General features: G+C 43.1%; 7 protein-coding genes across 7 annotated transcripts; 5 read left to right on the top strand and 2 right to left on the bottom strand.

The window, feature by feature from the left end:
* Positions 1-822: 822 nt before the first annotated feature.
* O0I10_004675 (uncharacterized protein) lies at positions 823-5,170 on the top strand (the record flags this gene model as incomplete). Its single annotated transcript, XM_058484732.1, has 23 exons — positions 823-916; positions 978-1,073; positions 1,130-1,192; positions 1,259-1,391; positions 1,451-1,545; positions 1,617-1,756; positions 1,816-1,916; positions 1,971-2,058; positions 2,111-2,209; positions 2,262-2,481; positions 2,543-2,704; positions 2,757-2,920; positions 2,978-3,039; positions 3,095-3,324; positions 3,378-3,615; positions 3,675-3,771; positions 3,831-3,902; positions 3,963-4,095; positions 4,155-4,258; positions 4,311-4,481; positions 4,539-4,611; positions 4,667-4,749; positions 4,811-5,170. The coding sequence occupies 23 exons, from the start codon at positions 823-825 to the stop codon at positions 5,168-5,170; spliced, it is 3,078 nt and encodes a 1,025-aa protein (XP_058344609.1).
* A 288-nt stretch (positions 5,171-5,458) lies between these two features.
* Positions 5,459-9,540, bottom strand: O0I10_004674 (uncharacterized protein; the record flags this gene model as incomplete). The annotated part of the gene is made up of 12 exons (XM_058484731.1): positions 5,459-6,195; positions 6,258-6,412; positions 6,468-6,652; positions 6,713-7,285; positions 7,345-7,590; positions 7,646-7,816; positions 7,879-7,931; positions 7,990-8,614; positions 8,676-8,841; positions 8,899-9,001; positions 9,081-9,296; positions 9,363-9,540. The coding sequence occupies 12 exons, from the start codon at positions 9,538-9,540 to the stop codon at positions 5,459-5,461; spliced, it is 3,408 nt and encodes a 1,135-aa protein (XP_058344608.1).
* A 1,392-nt stretch (positions 9,541-10,932) lies between these two features.
* On the top strand, positions 10,933-11,726 carry O0I10_004673 (signal peptidase I; the record flags this gene model as incomplete). Its single annotated transcript, XM_058484730.1, has 5 exons — positions 10,933-11,061; positions 11,122-11,228; positions 11,303-11,394; positions 11,446-11,522; positions 11,589-11,726. 5 exons carry the CDS (start codon positions 10,933-10,935, stop codon positions 11,724-11,726), a joined length of 543 nt encoding a protein of 180 aa, XP_058344607.1.
* An 840-nt stretch (positions 11,727-12,566) lies between these two features.
* Positions 12,567-14,287, top strand: O0I10_004672 (uncharacterized protein; the record flags this gene model as incomplete). Its single annotated transcript, XM_058484729.1, has 2 exons — positions 12,567-13,123; positions 13,432-14,287. The coding sequence occupies 2 exons, from the start codon at positions 12,567-12,569 to the stop codon at positions 14,285-14,287; spliced, it is 1,413 nt and encodes a 470-aa protein (XP_058344606.1).
* A 148-nt stretch (positions 14,288-14,435) lies between these two features.
* On the top strand, positions 14,436-15,453 carry O0I10_004671 (uncharacterized protein; the record flags this gene model as incomplete). Its single annotated transcript, XM_058484728.1, has 5 exons — positions 14,436-14,562; positions 14,634-14,717; positions 14,788-14,797; positions 14,856-15,126; positions 15,184-15,453. 5 exons carry the CDS (start codon positions 14,436-14,438, stop codon positions 15,451-15,453), a joined length of 762 nt encoding a protein of 253 aa, XP_058344605.1.
* Positions 15,454-15,834: 381 nt separating this feature from the next.
* Positions 15,835-17,569, top strand: O0I10_004670 (uncharacterized protein; the record flags this gene model as incomplete). The annotated part of the gene is made up of 9 exons (XM_058484727.1): positions 15,835-15,903; positions 15,982-16,269; positions 16,323-16,420; positions 16,487-16,640; positions 16,703-16,751; positions 16,813-17,133; positions 17,191-17,216; positions 17,275-17,335; positions 17,403-17,569. 9 exons carry the CDS (start codon positions 15,835-15,837, stop codon positions 17,567-17,569), a joined length of 1,233 nt encoding a protein of 410 aa, XP_058344604.1.
* Positions 17,570-17,768: 199 nt separating this feature from the next.
* O0I10_004669 (uncharacterized protein) lies at positions 17,769-18,574 on the bottom strand (the record flags this gene model as incomplete). The annotated part of the gene is made up of 4 exons (XM_058484726.1): positions 17,769-17,974; positions 18,036-18,306; positions 18,377-18,448; positions 18,512-18,574. The coding sequence occupies 4 exons, from the start codon at positions 18,572-18,574 to the stop codon at positions 17,769-17,771; spliced, it is 612 nt and encodes a 203-aa protein (XP_058344603.1).
* Between the last annotated feature and the right edge of the window lie 171 nt (positions 18,575-18,745).

Here is an 18,745-nt window from a genome sequence, read left to right as displayed (position 1 = left end):
AGTCCACCTATGTGAATAAATTAGACTTACTCCACCTTTTGTGTATCATATTGCGAAGGTGTCGTTGACTGCATATGTGTGTAACACAGCGAGTGGACTTGCATAAGGACATAATTTGGACCCCGCAAGTAGAACGTAGCAATCATAAAAGCAAAGGGCGATCCTGAGGGCTGAAAAAGCACTACAAGTAAAAAGAATGTCAAGTTGAAGTAATGGATAAAATGATCCGCATTTGCAAGTTGCTAGAAAGCATCAAGGGTTTTTGGTTGAGCAAACTTGGGTGATATCATGGTGTTGAAAGAAAGTTGAGGAGGGAAGAAGTGATACCTACAAAGGTTACATGCTTGTCATTACCCAAATACAGGTTCGGCAAGGTGACAAGTATGTTAGCCTCCAACGCATTCCCTCCACCACATCACCAACACACACATGATAATCCACTTAGACTTTTGTATGTTGAGCATGTAGAGGAGTTGAGTAGTAGACAAGAGTAAATGATATACCCAATCTAAGGTTGTTTATTCTAAAAGAGAAGGATGCAGCATACGAGGGGCTATCAATAAGATAAAAAAGCTGGGTAGTGGTCATGTAGAATTCGAGTAAAGAGCAGCTCAAAGATATGGATCTTCACCTAATTTCTTTCTTTCCAAATGGCTTTGGTTTAGGAGCCCACAACTCAAATTTCATTGTACGTTGAAATGCCCGATCTGAATGCTGCTGGCTGATTAATGCGGGAGATGATCAGTCACATCTCATGTGATTAGGAGCCGCTATCTCACTGATTCAACCCAGCCTACTTTACTTGCTTTACACTTTCACGTCATGGATTCCATTGAGCGAGAAGTTACGAACTATATGATATCGACTGGCACAACGTCGCCAGAGAGCATTCAATGCGCCGAGAATATCGTCAATGGTAAGCTGCAAGCCATGGTTCTTCATGAATGGTAATAACAATGCTACTCTTTATTTTCTAGCTGTCAACAGCAATTCAGTGCAGGCCAATTTGCTACAACTTATTCAATCCATGGGAGAGTATCTAACGAACGACGACGATCACGTACGAGCAAAAGGTAACGCCTCGGGAGATCGGGCGCGATCAGGCCTCGTAACTCACCCTTTTCCAAAGCTATTGGGCTTCTTTCACATACGCTCCACAACTGTAACCACGACAGTATCAATGATGCAGCAGGTAATATGACGTGTTTCTGCATATTGATATAAAGCGAACCTTTGTCAACCAACAATGTATCTTTAGTTTCCGTCCTTGTCGACTTTTATTGCGAAAGACTCACTGACAAGACGTGTATCCCGAATCTACTCGAAGGTTTGATTGCCTTGACTCAAGCCGACAATTTCCGAGGAACAAATGCAGTGACAACAGCAACACGGTACGCATGGTTATGGAAGTGAGGATCAGCCTATTCTTACTTTGATGTCAATCTTATAGGATATTTGAGCGCGTTGATGTTCAAAGACATCCTCAGGCAACGAGAAACATGGTATTCCGCATCTTTGAAAATCTACTTGAGAGACATGCAACAGGTAAATATACATTGGGAAAAAGTCAAGATCATGTTAAGGAGTATACTTATCCATACGTGTGCTACGTATAGCGCTTAGAGCAATCAACAACGAATTCGTCTATGGATTTGCACAAGCAATGGATGGAGAAAAGGATCCTCGTAATTTGATGAGTGCATTCAAGTTGGTGAAGGACATTATCGACAACTTTGATATTAGTGCTCACGTGGAGGTACGTTGCAAAGGGTGATGATCACATCACGTAGCGGTAGCTCATTAGTATCTCTACAGGATGTTTTCGAAGTGACTTTCTGCTACTTCCCCATCACATTCAAGCCCCCACCAGATGATCCTTATGGTATTACAGCCGATGATTTGAAACAAAGCCTAAGGTAACTTTCTATCGAAAGGATGATAGTCGTCATGGCACTAATATCCAAGCATAGACAATGCTTGTCCGCTACTGGATTATTCGCCAAGCTCGCCGTTCCGCTTATCCTTGAAAAGCTGACATCAACCTCCGGAAGTGCAAAGGTGAATAATTTTGAATCATGAGGCTGGACCAATACTTATCAATTACTATTAGAAAGATTCCATGGAAACCATTGCAGCATGTGCTCCAGTGTATGGCTCAGCCGCATTGCTACCTGTGATTGATGACATTTTCGATTCGCTCAAAGTCGAGGTAAGGTGGATCTATGAATGAATTTTACATTTGATGCTAATATGCATTTTAGGTTTTCCATTCAACAGATCCCGCATTGGAAGATAGTGCACTTTTGGCAATCCAAAACATTGTGGCAGCTCTAAGCGTTGATGCTGATGGAACGGCTGTTGATCCTACTGAGAAGACATTGAAGCCGCTTGTTGTGGAATGCATCGCCAATCTTAAAGAGCCCGAGATGAAGAACGCCAAACCAGCAGGTCGTATTCTTCGTGCAGCTGCTACTGGATCTCGTAAGTATACCTATGAAAAAGTTGGCTTTACCGTTATACATTACTAAATACCCTCTTTTAGGCATTGTATGTGCCTCGATTGTCAATTCTGTTGCACCATTACTTCTTCGCCAGTATCGTGAAACTGATATTGCTACCAGCCGCAAAACTATCATGGACGTCATTTTGGAATTCTTCGAAGCGAGCACAGCCCTCTATGGATCTATGGATGGCGATGTTGATAGTAAGGTCAATGGAAGAGAATCAAAGCTTTGATAGCTTACAACGGGGTATAGTGGATCAAACAGAGGAAACACCTTTGTTGGAGTACAAGGATCGATTTTTCGCCATGTTCGAGTCTGCGCTTATGTCATCCAACGAATACAACGGCTTACGACTTTCTGGACTCAAGGGCTTAGAGCTTATGGTTTTGTCAAGAAACTATCTTTCAGCTAACGAGGTTTGTAATGGGAATCCATGGCTTCATCACATCCATCTCATTATCGTTTTCTTTTAGCTCGGTATTGCTGTTCAATCCTTTAATAAGATTCTGCTCGATGAAAGCGATGAGGAATTAAGGTTCGTATGTGATGAGGCAGAGATCAATGCAGCTTAATTAACTTTTCGATGATAGGACGGCTGCCCTTGCGTCTTTGAAAGAGATCTGCAAGATTGATACCACATATCTTGTTGAGCAAACCATTCCTGCATTGGTCACCCAGCTTCCCGAGTCCGCAGCGCAACAAGGTGCTATTGGTTACAATCAACTATTGGGTGCTATCAAGAGTCTATGTCCCACCCCAGCCCTCTTTGCAAGCGTTGTGCCTTTGCTTTTGCAAAAGTTTGATGTCGTTTGCAAAAAAGGTATGCTATAATACTCTCAAGTTCCCTCACAAAGTATCTAACGAGGTATCTAGATCAACAACCAGGCTACCCATGTGCAATTCTCAAGGCTCTTTTGAATATCTTACGCTTGAAGGTCCAGGATAAGCATACTGACATTGCAACATGCATCCAAACCGTGGTGCCCCATTTGATTACAAGCGTTGTTCAAGCATCACTCAATGCCGACAGCAACCAGCTTATCCTTTCGAAGGACATTTTGAAAGACATTGCTCTTATCATTATGATCGTGTTTGAATCACTGGATTCAAGGTAAGTTAATGGGAATGTGTTTTGCCATTGGCTTGCTAATTAACGAATGCCCGTGATAGTGCACAAAAGACGCACCTGGATAGCATGTTCAAGTTGTATCTCGAAGGTGATCTTGCTCAAATTGGTATTTCGGCAGGTGTATTCCAACCATTCAACGTGAGTAAATGTGAGATTGCCATTCTATTCTCAAGAGAGCTTATAAGATTATTTCTTAGACTGCCTCCCCAGACATACAAAAAGACACAAGCCCGTTGTTTGCAGCTGTGGTGGCTGCATGCAGGAAAGATGTAAGTTTACGATCCAATTTGACTTTGTGCAGAGTATTAACAATGGTGTTGGATTCATAGGTTGTTTACCCCGTGGCTTCGATGGATGGTTTTATCAGTCAGCTAATTGACATTGCCTTGGATACTACCAATGAAAGTTTGCACACATCGTCTGTGAGAATGATTGGATCCGTGGTCAACAAATGGAAGGATGGTAAGTGGAGAAATGGCTCTCAATAGCTGAAGAGATGCGCTTACAAGGTTATTTAACAGCACAAACCCTCTCGGTGCTTATCAAATCCGTTGTTGCCAATTTGGAGAGTATAATTTCGAAGGATCACAAGCAAGCTCGCAATGCACTTTCAATTTATCTATGGGTAGGTCAAATATGGATACAGCATATGAGATGCTCATCCCTTGTATCCATAGATCACCAAAGCACTTGTGCTTCAAGCTTCTACGCTCGGCTACGAGTTGACCGATAAGGTGATTGGATTATGCAGCAACGAATATTTCGGCGGACAAGCTTCTCAAGGATTTGACATCATCATTGGTGATGACGAGCTCGCCCTTAACAAGGCATCTTTTGCGACCGTCAGGGTAAATAGGATAATCAAAGTTGGGACAATGAGCAACTATTAACCCCCCTTTCTATAGCTTTTATACAAGCAACGATTCTTCAATCACTGCCTTCCAAAGTTGATTGATGGTTTACAAGCTGCTAATGATGGTAAGTAGATGAAGATACAACATGTATTACTTTGCTAATGATAATGCGTCTATAGATATCAAGCACAATTATCTTATCGCCTTGTCCTACATGCTGAAGAATGTGCCAAAACAAATCCTCCTCAATGAATTACCACCTGTAAGTTTATTTCATTACTACATGCTACTCTTTTAATGCATGACTAACGTTGCTACCCTAGCTCGTCCCTCTCCTCATTCAATCCTTGTCGCTGTCTGATGCCACATTGCGTGTCTCGACATTGGATACATTCCGATTGGCAGTTGCCGAAATACCTGAAGCAGTCGCCCCGCATGTCCGCTATATCCTCTCTGGTATCTTGGAGCTCCTTGATTCGAACAACCGACAAAACCCAATTGATGTGCGCGTTGCAGCCTTGAAATGCTTGGGACAATTCCCTGAATCTCTTTCTTATGATGTACTTCGACCTCATTTATCCTATGTAACGAAGCAGTTGGTGAAGCCATTGGATGATCGGAAACGTTTGGTGCGTCGTGAAGCAGTAGAATGTAGAGCTAAATGGTACGCCATTGCTGCGTAAGCATAGAATAAAGTAGATATTATGCATGAAAAGCAGTATATATTATGGGGGACAACAAATGAAGAGTTGCAGGCGAAAAGAAGTACTGAATACAAAAAGAAGACTAAGTACACAGATGAAGTAAGGCACAAGGAAATGTACCTACAAATGCGCTATATAATATGGAACACAAGTGTCTAGCAGCAGTGGACAACAAAGATGAACAATAAAGGAATAAGAATAATAACAAAAAGAAAACGTAGCCATTTCTGTGGTGTCCGTGGATATTGATCAGATTTGTTATGCCCTCTACGCACTCTCGTTGGGAGATGATTGGGGATTGATACTTGAGGATGACGACCCTGAATGTGAAATCTCATCTTGATGGAGCATGCTTTTGGATAAATACACGTATTCATCCCTTTCTTTATCGTCGGTTGATGAAGATGAAGCTGATGCCGCTGTTGTTGTTGTTGTAGTCGTCGTGGTCGTTGTGGTAGCCGTTGCTGCTAGTGATGGTTGATATTGTGGTGGAGATGACATTCTTTCATTATCGATTCGTGTTGAATGGTGGTCGTTATCATCATCATCATCATGTTTCTCGACTTCGGCCATGGTCTCATCACCATCTTCGTCATGTTCATGCACCAAAGTTTCATGATCGCTGTTGCTGTCATCACTCTCGGCACTGCAATCCATAGGTGTACCAGCAGATGTCATGGCCACTTCATCATCCGATGTTCTTTCTCTCTCAATATCGTCACCATGTGCTGGGGATGAGACTTCCGGTGATGGTGAACGAGATGCTCCCTCAATACCTTGCATAGGTGTTCCCATGTTTTGAGGTTCAGCTTCCATAGCCTTGATCTCATTCCTGCATTGCTCCAAACGCTGCTGATCCACAAGATCACTCACAAACGACCGCACATCGGCATCGGTGTCTAAGGCCAGCTGATAAAGCATTTGCTCCAAGTTCAATTCCGATGGTGTATCGTGCTCCCCAATGTTGTCAGATAACATCAAATCAGTCAATTCGTGGCGATATGCTTCTGTCAACCATAAATAGCCCTGTTAATGATCCCGTTAAATGATCATCTTCATAACTTACCATGCATTTGGATGGTCCGAAATGCTCTTGCAGCTGCAATGCGCACATTTACTACTGGATCTTTGGCCAATGGAATCAACCTTGGTAAAAAGAAAGAGGCAAAGTCCGCTGCACAAATTCCTGCTTCCAACAGCACTTTGCAAATCTGCACAAATCTAAATGGATGTTGTCAGCCATGCAATGATAAAGCGTATCGACAATAAAGCTTACATCAAACGTCCACGATAAGATTCAGATCGAACAAATTCATCGAGCTTCTCCATCACATGATTCAACAAGGCCAAGGCAAATTCACGGCGACTATCGCTATTATCATCACTCTCGGGATCAGCTTGTGAAAGAGTCTCGCCATCCTCATCAACTGCGCGTTTGACAATGTCAAGGATAATAGGGAACTAAAAGACACAACATGTTGATACCTTGTGCACAATAAGGAAACATCCAATCCCACTTACCGATTCGACACCTGTTTCTCTCACGGCAGCGAATTCATCTTGACATGCTCGAATTGCAAGAGGTAAAATGTGTTCAACCACACGTGCTGCATCGAACAACAATGCGATATCGCGTAGTTGGCCAGCTAGGATATCACGTAAACGCCAATTGGTCATGACACCATCCCATACTTCTGCCAAGATTGGAATGTACTCGTTTCTTGAGCTCACTGCCAAAGTGCCAAGGAATTCTGCCAAATGCTCCAAAACACCTTGCTTGACATCATCCAGATCCATCAAATAGAGTGCAAATATTTGAACCAAGTCTCGTTCAGTGCGATCAGGGCCAATGATGCGAGCAATCTCATGCAACGAGTAGGCAAACGTGCGACGAACCTTGATTTGGTAATCCTTGGTCAAGCTCAAATAGGTGTCTTTGAGATGTGAATCCCAATATTCGGCACCCGCTGTCAATACCACTGCTGGAAAGTTGTATGCACAAATAATCGCACGATCGGTCTCGGATTTGTACATTTGGTTGACGCCGTTACTGGGACCCAAGGATAAAAAGAACTCGAGCAAGGCTTCAGGTACCTAAATTTCCACAATGAGAATGTATGTGATTTAAAAGCGCCTCATGCTCTTCAAGTTACCTTTCCTGGTTTTCCAGTAGTTTCCCAATCTTCAGGCAAAAACTTGGCAATGAGCTCACCAATGACTTCGGCAAGTGTGTTGCGAACATTCCTTGAGACATCATTCTTGAAGAGCTTGACACCATCTACAGCGATTTGTGCACGTGTCTCATCCGGTAGAATGCCACATAACAATGGGAGTGTGAGAACACACGATCGACGAACATGCCAAATGGTATCTCGGGAAAAGTTTTGATACAAAGGAAGCTGTCATGGACGAGTTAACAGGGTGATGCTGCAAGTCCTCGATAAAGGGACTCACCAAACGGTCGATTGCCACTTGAGGGTCAACCACGGTGGCCAAATTACCGATAGCTGCCGCTGCTTCCTTCCGCACATAGAACATGGGATCGTTCGCCATTCGTTCAATAAGAGGTAAACAACGACTCGTGCAACGTTCTGGGCCCAATACACCAGCTAAAGCAGAAATCAGCTATATGAAAATACATTAGTTGGATTGCATGAATTATGCATTGCCATGTGATTTTCTTTTACCGAAAGACACATCATCTTGGCTAGATTGATTTCGCCTTGATCCATCTCATCCGCTGTATAGTATCACTGTTAATATACACCTAATACCTTCTTCACCATCCACGATGCTACCTGATGATTTCTCATGATTGTCTAATGCTTGATCGTAATCGCCTTGTCGTGGTTTACCATCCACAATCGCCATCAAGCCAAGTACCACTCCTTCAAATATCTCGGTATCCAACAAATCTCTGTAAAGCTCATGGTGTTTGCCCTTGGATGCGAGCTCGCTTGCTACTGAGACAATACATTGCTGACCCAATGAAGCCAAGCTTGAGTTTTGATCAAGGAGGAATTCAATCAATAGTGGTGCAAAGGCGTATTGAGGAATATGGAGGTCGTCAGTCATTGTTTTCTGATCATGGTCTGATGGTTGTTGTTGTGTTTCATGTTGTGGCGCATTTTCAAGCTCATTGGTGGTATACGTTGTCGATGGCGGTTGCTCATGTTGTTCATCACCTCCTCGTTCGCCTTCCAATTGCTGATCATGTTGTTCTGCTTCTGCTTCAGTGGTATCATGGTCGATAAGGGTGGATGTCTCGGTAGTGGTGCCATCTACAGCCGGCGCGGGAACCGAAATAGTATCAGGTTCATCATGTTGTTGATGCTGTTGAAGATGTCCAGGTGACGTTGACTCGACCATCTTATTAGGTGATTGTGATGATTCGCCCGACTTATCGAATAGAGGAGGTGCATGCTATTGAATATTACGTAAATCAGCAAACGAATAACCATATGAGATCCTTTTCGATCCTTACCGTATAATAAAACATAATGATCTTGTCCAGTTCGCTAACAAATGACTCTCGAACGGTATCATCGTGGTCGATTGCAATCTTGAGCACCATGGGTAGTACGTAATTGACTGCTTCTGATACGCTGATCTCATATATGGTGTTTGGCAATTCCTTGGCTACCAGCAATCTATTGTTTCACGGTAAGAAATGAGGAAGGAGAGCCCATAGTATCATTCCATCTTACCTGTGAATCAGCATGTCGCTCTTATTAAACATGTAAATCCTCTCCATTGGCGTTAATGATTCATCCATGATAAGCTCATCGTCCAGATCATCAGCGGAGACTTCTATTCATGTGAAAGCATATTTTCCCGAAATCATATTAGCGTTGATCGTTACCAAGGAGATGAAATGTATGCCACTGACCTTCGGACATGACCTGAATCAATGAATCGGATCCAAAGCCTTCGGGTGGTGTTGGTTCAAGATATTCATCCGTGTCATTGTAATCATCGGCATAGGAACCAGCTGTTGAATCAAGGCCGTTGTACGGATCTTTTTCCTTATGATCATCCGATGTATCTTGAATCCTCGCTGCTTTGTCGTCCTCGCCTTGATCATCATTCACATCCGGATGAGTACCTGATGACGCATAAGGATGTCAATCTCTTGATCTCATTTTCCCACTGATATCATCGTCCGCATTACCATTAACTTGAGTCTCGTTGTGCTGTTGATTGGGTATAGTGTGATGTCCTTGGTTATTATCTCGAGGTGGACTTGATTCTCTTTTTGCTGCATTATCATCCGTTGAAAAGACAGTGTTCACCACGTCAAAGTCGTCGTGCTCATCGCTGAAATCAAAGCCAAGATCTTCAAAAGCCATACACAAAAGAAGCCGAAATGTTGAATCAGAAAAGTTCCCCACATGGACATCTCCCTCAGCGTATACTCCTTTCCCATTCCCAAGGCAACAACTCCCGCAAAAGGAGAGGGACCCAATAAGAAAGAGAATGCTTACCAGCCATTGCGATACGAAAGAAGATAAAGGAGCCGTTGAAATACAAAAAGGTACAAAGTTGGGTGTGGAGCTTTTGCCGTTTCTCACAATCCGTGTGCTTTCAAAGGAGAGAAGCTAAATATCAGGATCAGCATGCGTCAAAGCCGAACGAGCAACAATGAACAATAGATGTACGAGAGTAGCCGTAGATGGAGAACACACGGCGCGGAACAACAAGTGCAAAGCAGCGACCCGATGGCCTCTTCTCCAGCTCACACACTCTTATCGTGACTGCTCAGCACAGGCCGCTGGTGGTGTGATGACACTAATGAGCTCTGTTATGGTATTGTCGTATGGTAGCGCACACAAGGCTTATTATATCTAATTACAAAAAAGTAGTGTGCTTATTACTGGCAGATGCATGATGCTTTGATCACTTTGGCAATATGGGACATCCATAAGATCGGAGGAGGCTTATCTCCGCTCCATAACAGCGCACCCGCCTTGCAAGAAAGATACAGCAGCTCAAGATCTCTTAGTACATGACGAGGATGTTATCTTTATAATGGAATGCTGGAAATGGAATTACTGTGTAATGTAGCAGATGAAACATGTAGTAATGGAATGTAGTACTAAAAAGAAGAGATCACACACATTGGAATAATAAACCAATCTCACTTGGGAAAATGGAGGGCTGCAAGACTCATGTTGCACAGGGCCGTGTCGTTGGCAATTACAATCGCCTACTACTTATTAATGAAAATGCCATGTACATGATTTAACACCGTTGCTATGATACCGCTTCAACACGTTGCTATACTACGGTTGCCATCTAGGCTACTCGAATGCTTTTACTAAGATAAACGTGACCTTGGACATTAACAATACTTGTAGCATCATTCATGATGTGCCCTACTACTCCTTGACAAAGGCTTATGATCATTTGTGGTAAAAAAGAAGATGAAGGTACTATGAAGGACTCTGTTTATTGTATGCTCATAATAATTCTATGCATGAGATCTATGATGTACCCATGCATCCTCGCTGACTCAAGCAAAGACTGTGCAGGAGCAGCAGTGCCTGAAAGAACAGGGTTGCCCTTGCGCGAAGGAACAAGTCCTATCTCTCCCAAGCCATGGGCGTCTCTTTTCTTTTGCTTTTCCTATTTTTCAGCATAACCAATGCACCACGGATTGCCAACAGGATCTGTTTAGCAAGGTGAGGAAATGAGAAAAAAGCGGTAAACGAGTGCTGATTAGTGTCCAGACAGCTCTTCTTATGTTTTCGCATTTCCGCTCAAGTCCCTACTGGACACCTACCATTCGCGCTATAACATGGTTCCCAGTTGTCATGTTCTTTGCTGATCACGGCTTCAGCTACGGCACTGTTCATGGTCGATCTATGCAAGTAAATGTCTACAGCAGCTTCACTCGTGTATACACGCTTCCTCTGACCACCTATACATAGCCGACGTTTAACCCTGATAGCAACATGCTATGGAAGGATCGTGTTCTTCTCAACAAGTGGGCTGTTACGAACCATCAGTTTTCTCGTGGTGAAGTGGTGACTTTGACGTAAGTAGTATACACACACACACACAAAGCATTGAGGAAAAGGGGGTACGATAACGATTTGTTTGCTCATGTAGCTCGCCTACTGATCCCAAATGTGTTTTAACCAAGCGAATCATTGCCTTGGAAGGTGACACTGTACAACCCCTGAAGCGTGGCAGTAAACCCAGTAAGTTGGATGATATGTAAATGAGCAAGCGTGATTAAATGCAATGATTAGTCAATGTACCAAAGGGGCACTGTTGGGTGGAAGGTGATGAGGCATTTCATTCCAGGGATAGCAACTCGTTTGGCACGGTACGTGGGATGGCTTGACAATGGGGATATAAAAATACATTCTTATATATAAATAACGCTTATTAGGTCCCGATGGGTTTGATCACTGCCAAGGTTACATATGTTTTATTCCCTTTTTCTCGTTTTGGACCAGTGGATAAGAGGCCGTTATCGAAACGAGTGACAGTTGGCTTCATATCAGGACATGACGAGGACTACTTGTGAAGAAGATAGACACCCACCATTAGTATCATAATCATCAAATGCAGCACATATCCAGACGTAGTCATTTATGCACATTTAATCACAATACACGATCCATCATCTTCCTTTATCGCAACTCGATATCTCATACCAGCATCACGGGTCATTTACGCAAATGCATGATGATGTCTTGATTTCAAGTTAAGGATGGCCGTTCATTAAGCCGACATAAAAGAGCAACAAGAAGCAGTGAAAAGGGATACAGCTTTGGTATTGGAGGACCTTTGTACATCTATGATAAAAGGGGCAATAGCAGGTAGTAGTGGTAGTAGTAGTACGATGGGATCAGCAACGTGTATCGTTGTAGTTGAGACCAATCGGTTCGGATCCTTGCTTATAACCGGAAGTCCAAGTGATCAACATAACGCTGTCCATTAGCCTGCAGGTTCCTACGTTGCACAGCATTGAGAAAGGGAGTATTTTGATGTGCAACTAGGCGGCGAATGTCCGTATACCTTGCTTGTTTTCCTTATTGGATCATGCTGTGATAAGTTGTAGAGATGCAGGATGACGAATAAGGATAAAAGGCATAGTAAATTTATAGTGAGCAGGCAAGTTGTATTATCATTTGGTGTGTGTGTGTGTGTGTGATGGGTGGTGTGTGTGTGTATGTGCCTGCACGGTTGATTGTGTTATGTTGAACCACACTCGCCCACCTACCAAAAATAGACACCATACACTTTTATGTGAATGTTTTGCTTCTTTGCTTCTACAGAACAACTTTTTCCTTTCTTTTCCCCTTTTTCTCTACTTTTGTCTTTTGGGTTTGTGTGTGTCTCGCCCCAACGTATTCATCCACATATGGGACAAACATCAAGTAAAAGCCAAGGTACATTAACTTTTGGCCACGTTGCAACAACGAATACCACGATTACCACCGCACAGCAACCATCCACCAATATCACAAAGAATGCCACACAAAAGCAATACCCATCATCACAACTGGATCTTGTCACAGCAAAGCCGCACTTTTATGCGCTGATGGAAAAGCCGTTGCCTAACCCAAAAAATGATGATACGACCCGACTAGACCGAGTTGACTCTGGGTATACCTCCAGCAGCAACAACGACCTTACACAACAACAACAACAACAACAACACAACCTCATCTCTGATAGCGACAAGGAATCTTTATACAATGACGTTGCTTATATTGATAAAAAGTATTACCATCAATGTAACGAGCCACCACCGTATGCATACAACAACATCGAACCACTTGATGGAAAACGATTTACTTTCATGGACGTATATGGGGACTATAACAAGTCAATGCAGGAAATCGATGCGTCGGCCCGACGTTTGATCAATCTCAGCCCCAACATCAGCTGCTTCAAGATGATCAGACGATTGAATATGTAAGTATGCTTTCCAACACAATTGATCATAACGGTGGATGCCGAGGACAAGGGGTGATGAAATATGGACCAAAAGTCAGGGGAAACAAACTCAAAGTATCTATGCGTGAAGCATCCATGATATGAAAAAAGGGGGAATGAGATGCAGTATGTGCGAGTGTACGCGCGCATTTGTTATGTTGTGTGGCAAAAGGATTGTTTTCAACAAAAAGAAAAAAGGGGTGGAAAAAAAGGGGTTGGGTTGGGTTGGGTTGGCTATGTAAATCAAGAATGACTACTGACAATCCCTTTCTTACTCATGTATGTAGCTCGCATAATTACTTGACAAGGTTACCAGATGCCATTGGGAGATTAGAGAATCTTGAATACCTTGGCCTTGCTTATAATCAACTTGTGGAGTTACCAGACACAATGAGCCACTTGTCCAATCTGAATGAGCTGGACGTATCACACAATTGCCTTAGCGATCTGACAGCTTGCTTCCGGATAGGATCAAAAAAGCTGCATACGATCCATGCGCAAAACAATGCCATCGAACAACTCACCTATCACATCCGCAACATGACACATCTCGCATTTTTCAACCTGTCGGAAAATCCTATCACTGTGCTTCCGGCCGAGGTAGCTCAGCTCCCGTATCTTCGGCACATGTTGCTCTTAGGATGTCCCCTTAAATCCAATCTCACACACGCTCTCAATCACGATCCTCCTTCGTTACGTGAATTTTGCGCACGCATCACATTACGACGACAACTCAACGCATCCCATCTCCCTGATCATCTCATTGCGTATCTTGCCACAGCCAAACCATGTACGTCATGTCGTGGACCGTACTTTGAAAACTACATCACGCGAGGACAATGGATTGAAAAAGCCGAAGGATTATTACCCTTGGAACATCGACTATGCTCAGCTCATTGGAAGGACGAGGATGATCGTATTTTACACATGTTCTCATCTGGACAACAAGCGGCTGTTGTATCATCTTGTACGCGTAGTCATATTGGCAGCAGTAATAGCAGTAATGAGGATATGGCCATGGTGGTGGAAGAACAATCATCAGCATCCACAGCAACGGATCGATGGAGGACAACACAAAAAAGGGTTAATACACATCGGTGGTTGACAACCAAGCTGAAACGGCCTGCCACCAAAGACAATTAGAGAATAAAAAAAAAAGACTACATTAATATGACCCTTCGGCCGCCAATGCGCGCTCCATGTGTCACAAGCAAAAGCCCCGCTCTCTTTTTTTTTTCTCGTGTCGTGTTTCTCCCTCTAACCACTCTCTTTTGTCTTTTCCTTCTCACTCATGTCACAATTGTTGAATCGTATACGTCGACGAGCTTCGCATGACTACATGGCTATTCCAAATGAGCATAGCGAACAGCATTTCGAATCAGCGGAAGTAGTTCGTGATATCATTATTGGCTTATCAGGCAAGCTACACATCTCTATATGGACATGGGTCATTTTTACTACCCATACCGCTAATACATTTCTAATGTAGATGGTTTGACTGTTCCATTTGCATTGGCTGCCGGATTGTCATCTTTGGGAAATAGCAAGATTGTAGTGTATGGTGGTGCAGCAGGTAAGCGACTATTTTTTACTCTTTCATCTGTATCCATTGGCATGATGGCTAATGCTCTCTTTGTTCTTAGAGCTTGTGAGGTAATAGGAGGATTCATGAGGTAAAGGGTATTGCTTGTTGATTAAGCATAGTGTATAGTGGTGCTATTTCGATGGGATTAGGTGGATACCTTGCTGCCCTTTCAGAGATGGAGCATTACAAAACGGAGCGTATGCGTGAAGAACGCGAGGTGGAAGAATGCCCGCAGGATGAGGAGGAAGAGATTGTCGAGATTTTGGAGCCTTATGGATTGGATCGTCAGACTTTACAACCTTTGATCGATAAACTCAAGAGTGACCCTGAAAAGTTTGTGGATTTCATGATGCGCTTTGAGCTCAACCTGGAAATGCCCGACCCTCATCGTAGCTGGGTAAGCAAAATGAAGAGACAATGGCTTGTCGGACTGCTAATAAGCAACGATCGGTAGATATCGGCATTGACTATCGGATCTTCCTATTTCATCGGCGGCTTGATTCCTTTACTGCCATACATTTTCATTGAAGAGTCCACTTTTGCCTTGTACATTTCTGTTGCAGTCACCTTTTTAACATTGCTCATCTTTGGTTACGTCAAGAGCCGTCTCGTCAACCCCAAGGGTGCCATCAAGGGTGCTTTCCAGACATTATTAATCGGTGCCATTGCAGCAGGTGCCAGTTACAGCATTGTTTACTTTTTACCTAGCGAGAACGATATCTGATTTGCAACCTCGACTTCATCCTCCACCAGATAACCTTTTCTTGTTTCATTCATTCATACTATCAATACAACAACTTCACTTTTTTACATAGCATATGGAGGGATTGGGCTATACATGTACATACTTTTAGGAAGATGGTAAAAGTGCGTTGCTCACTTAGCGGGAATGCAAGGACTGTATGCCTGGGTCATTGTTGTTGTATCATTTGCGAGAGGAAAAAGTGTATAGTGTTTTAAGGTGGCAACTGCAACACATGACGCATGATATTACCTAAAATGGATAACAGGGCGGCATATGTCTTTTTTCTCCTTTCCACTTTTAAATCTTGCTCCTTGCTTTATTCTTCTTTTTCTTTATAACCACAACAACAATACCCATAATATGGAATCGATAATCGAACAAAGAAAACAACAACCACCTTCCTTTGTGATCCGCCTCATGCAGCTCACTGTAAGCTTCCATTGAAACTACGCTTCTTTTGTCTTCTTCAGGGAACATGCTCAGCCCAAAGCAACGGTTCTTTATTAGTGGACGCGTATACGAGAGTCACCAGCGACCAAAATATATACCACTGCAGTTGTCATTTCCAGCATCCTCGGGATCGTGTTGGAAATCCTGATCGCGGTTGCACACAGGAACGCTACAAACGATCTTTGGCAATCGATCAGCGAGGGTCACCTTCCAAGTTCTCCCTTCAGCCCAGTCAACCCAAACAATGGACGCATTGACACGCTTATCAACCTACGACGACTTATGGATGAGAACGTGTTCTTTATTCTCTTTTACATCTTCCAACTCTATCTTGGTATTGACGCAGTAAGTCTTCCATGGCTGCTTGTGTTACTTTATGCGAACTCAAACTGGTTTAGGTGGTACGCCAAAGTGTAATCCAGTTGGTTGCTCACGCTGGCAACAGCTTCATTTGCGTCATCTTGGCACTTGTACAGCTTGGCGAAACACTAAAATGGTAAGTCCATGTCGTCACAGGAACAACAACTCTACAAAAGCTAAGCAATCATCACCATCACCATAGGAATCATCGTGTTAGCGACGCGTATAGCACCACAACAGAATCAATCCATGACAACGGCTTCTACTCTGCTTTGCATTGCGAAATTGCACTTGCTTCCTTGATGGCTGTTATCACTTGCATATTCACCTATATATGTTTCAAGCTCATTCATCAGGTACCAAGGGCGGTTGGGTGTGAAGGGAGCTATAATACTAATGGACATTCCATTCATTCTAGTTTGGCTGGAATACTTACAAGCGTATCGGTGCAGATCCAAAGCTTCAAAGTAAGTACGATTGACTCACGTTAACTTGAGGGTGCAAATAGCTAAAAATGATGATTGCTAGGACGATTCAAGAAATGCCAGCTCTTTCTATTATCGCTCAAGTTGGATGGATTCTTCCATATTGTGTTTTCTATATTCTGGGTGGTGGTCATGACCCAGGAAGGCTATCATCAAGGATCCCCAGCAGCAAAAACCTGGTATTCGTTGCACTTCATATTGACAGTCGTCCAGTTCCCAGCTCCATTTGTTGCTCGACAAGGTCTTCGTACGGAGCGTAGCAAGTTTATGATCCCTTTCCTCGTCCTTCATGCATTATTGGTCATCGACTTTATTATCATCCTTCAACAAAGCTCCACCGTTTGGACCTTTTGGGTGCTTGCAGGCAAGTTGCTATGTTCATCGGAGTCATATGGATAAGCTAACATTGACGTACTATTAGTATGCCTTGCCATCGTTCTATCACTGGTAGGTTATGCATCACGATTACTTGGATAACAATGTGGGCTAAGATATCATTATTCAGGGCACCATTGTACTTGGCGCTATTGTAACTCACAACTTTGGTAAAGGTCTTAAGCCTTATAGTAAGTCATTTGGAACCGTCTACGTCTATTATTGTGGATTCTCATCAATGCTTGCAACGATACATAGCACAAAGGTTATTTGACAAGAACTATCGCTATCGACTTGATCCAACAGCAAATCCCACCTTTCTCGAGAAAAACAACCAAAAGACTGGCACTGCAGATACATGGGCCATTGATGATGATATTGATGAATACGAAGAAGGCGGTCCAACGCAACGAGATAATCATTGAATGACAACAACTTGCTAAAATTATAGTCTAATAATATATAAAAGTCGTTTACGTATGTTGTTAAATCATGTTTATTGAATGATATGGTCCGGAGAATGAGAAAACGAGATGAATATGGGATTTCATTCATGAAAACTTTATGTGAGAATATGATTCTGTAGAGGTATGTTCTGTAACAAGATGAAGGTGTTGGTGACTACTACATTTGGAGGTTCACATAATCCTGTTGTTGGTGGTGTTGGTTGTTTTCCTTGAGCTGATCACCCTGCTGCTCTGGTTTGGATTGCGTTTTGATGTCATTGTTCGCATCTTGTTGTTGCGTGGGTTTGCTCTCATCGTCTTCTTTGACCCATTCACCGTTGCGTAGCTTTCCGCTTTTCTCCAATTCAGCAATTTCAGCAGCAGCTATTGAGGAAGGTGGTTAATGGCCCATGATAAAAATGGGTGATGCAAACAAGGTACTCACTCAAGAATCGACCACCCGGACCACGAGGACGACGCATGGCATGACGATGACGACTTTCATGAAGGTATGGTTTACGAGCACGACCTATCCGATTCATCTCCTCCAACTTGAAACGAGCAGCTCTCCGCTTGAGAATGCGATGATACTGTTTTGCATTGACATAGAGCGGTTCTTCCTCTTGTGGTTGAGGTGCGGGTGCAACAATGACTTCACCATTGGGACCACGGTAAAGAGAAGTGCTGGCTTGAGTCGTCATGAGAGCTGCTGCTGGCTATATGTCAAATCGATCAATGGAGAAGGTTCACTCATGATAAGAATATCAACAACAACAACCAACATACCATGGATACGTGTGGCTGACTATAAGCAAGATGTTGTCGATCATATCCTATGGCCGTACGGTGCTCCTCGTTCTATATCAAGGTTACTTTTTCGTTGACTCATTTGCGTTCAGGGTCGATCTACTAGGTACGTACCACAGCAGCTGTTGAAGCAGGTGTTGTTTCTTGAGTGTTGTTGGTAGCATTGTAGTTGTCCATTCTTTTATCGATCACGACAGAGGCATTAGCGACATGACTGAAGGAATTCGCGAGCAGCGATAAAGTAAGAATAAGAACAAGAGACACGTACTTTATGAATCCTGCAAAATTATCGGGAGAGTAAGCGCCGGATGCTTGGATGCAATATGATAGGATGGCTCACTTCCAATG

This window comes from Lichtheimia ornata (genome assembly GCF_029851405.1).
Source record: "Lichtheimia ornata isolate CBS 291.66 chromosome Unknown scaffold00017, whole genome shotgun sequence".
Classification (NCBI taxonomy): Eukaryota; Fungi; Mucoromycota; class Mucoromycetes; order Mucorales; family Lichtheimiaceae; genus Lichtheimia; species Lichtheimia ornata.
The sequence above is the reverse complement of the archived record's forward strand: the minus strand, read 5'-3'. Positions and strand labels throughout refer to the sequence as shown.